The sequence below is a fragment of the Octodon degus genome, unplaced genomic scaffold (genome assembly GCF_000260255.1).
Source record: "Octodon degus isolate 3935 unplaced genomic scaffold, OctDeg1.0 scaffold00001, whole genome shotgun sequence".
Taxonomy (NCBI): domain Eukaryota; kingdom Metazoa; phylum Chordata; class Mammalia; order Rodentia; family Octodontidae; genus Octodon; species Octodon degus.
The window spans coordinates 38,033,398-38,034,749 of NW_004524577.1; the positions used below are offsets into that span (position 1 = coordinate 38,033,398).

Sequence of the window (1,352 nt, forward strand, 5' to 3'; positions counted from 1 at the left end):
GGCTGATTTTAAACTCACTGTGTAGCACAGGCTGACGGCAAAATCTTCTCCAAGTACTAGGATTATAGGTGTATGCCAGCACACCTAGCTTTAAAATTCTGCACTTAACTTTTTAAAAAGATATTTACCCAAAAAAAGGATTATGAAAGAATGTAGAAATAAATCCTTTTAGTGATAGGCTGTACAATCAAATACTAAGTGGTAGATATAATCTTACGTTATTGTGTAATGTTCACTCAGAAAGTGCTATAGTGCCTCCGAGGAAGAAAATCAAGAGAACTAATAAGGATAAAGTAGCATGAAGTGAGCTTGCCATTTAAGAATATTAAAAACTAATATGGGCATCATGCTTGAACCTTAGAGAACTTTATGTTTCTCGGTCTATCCAGTCTAAAAAAAAAAATTTTGTGCTGTTTTAGTGTCAGATCAGTTGCAGCCTAATACTTTTATAAAACATAATAACCAATATAGCAATGATAAATTTCACTAAAAGTTTGTAAGCAGTTCTTTTCCATTACTGTTCTTCCCTGAAAGAGCTTCCAGGCATTTTGTTACAGGGCCTCAGTGCACATCCCACAAGCTGAGTAACGCCTGTGTCCCAACTAAGTCGAAGCCACCCGTTCTGTGGCACTTACCTCAAATGTGAATTTTAACATTATCTTGTTGCCTTTCTTGATTCAGAATTTTTTAGACAACTTCCCTAGCAGTGACATCCTGTCCTTTGTTGGAAGGATCTTCCTGCTCTTCCAGATAATGACCGTCTACCCGCTCTTAGGCTACTTGGCCCGCGTCCAGCTGCTGGGCCACCTCTTCGGTGACATTTACCCCAGGTAAGAGCACTTCCCTTGACCGACAAGATACGCCAAGGGTCCTGTGCAGAGGTCAGCTTGAAGCATGAGCAAGCCTTTTACTATAAAAATTTGCCTAATGGAAATAGTTACTAAGGATAGCTCACTGGTGTTCCTTTCCCAGAAGAGCTTTAAATATAGAAGCCGCTCCCTTATCCTGAAGGATTTAAAGTTTAGTCCTTTAGCTCTGATACCAGTTATATTTATCTTATTATTTGCCTGCTGTTAATCTGCACATTACCATGAGTTTATATAGTACCTGTGTTGGCACATGAGCTGCTGAAAAGCAACTTTTAGTTACTGGTCCTTAATACTTGAGTGTTTATTAATACTGTGCATGTTTACTTAAATGATCATATTTTAAAAGTGAAAGTGAGATATAGAATGAGTTTTAATTCTCGATATAAAACAAATTTAAATTACTATGGTAATTACCCTGGGCATTGAGGAGCTGTGAGTCCTTTTGTTTGTTTATTTTTTTTAAATTTAAATCATTTATTTATT

At 36.9% G+C, this 1,352-nt stretch overlaps 1 protein-coding gene across 3 annotated transcripts in view; it reads left to right on the forward strand.

Moving 5' to 3' along the window:
• Positions 1 to 1,352, forward strand: part of Slc38a9 (solute carrier family 38 member 9) — a 124,320-nt gene that overhangs the window by 117,818 nt on the left and 5,150 nt on the right. For all 3 annotated transcript variants that reach the window (XM_004623090.2, XM_023709364.1, XM_023709372.1), the window contains one exon: positions 682 to 830. In XM_004623090.2, coding sequence (XP_004623147.1) covers positions 682 to 830 — 149 coding nt within the window. The remainder of the gene's footprint in view (positions 1 to 681; positions 831 to 1,352) is intronic.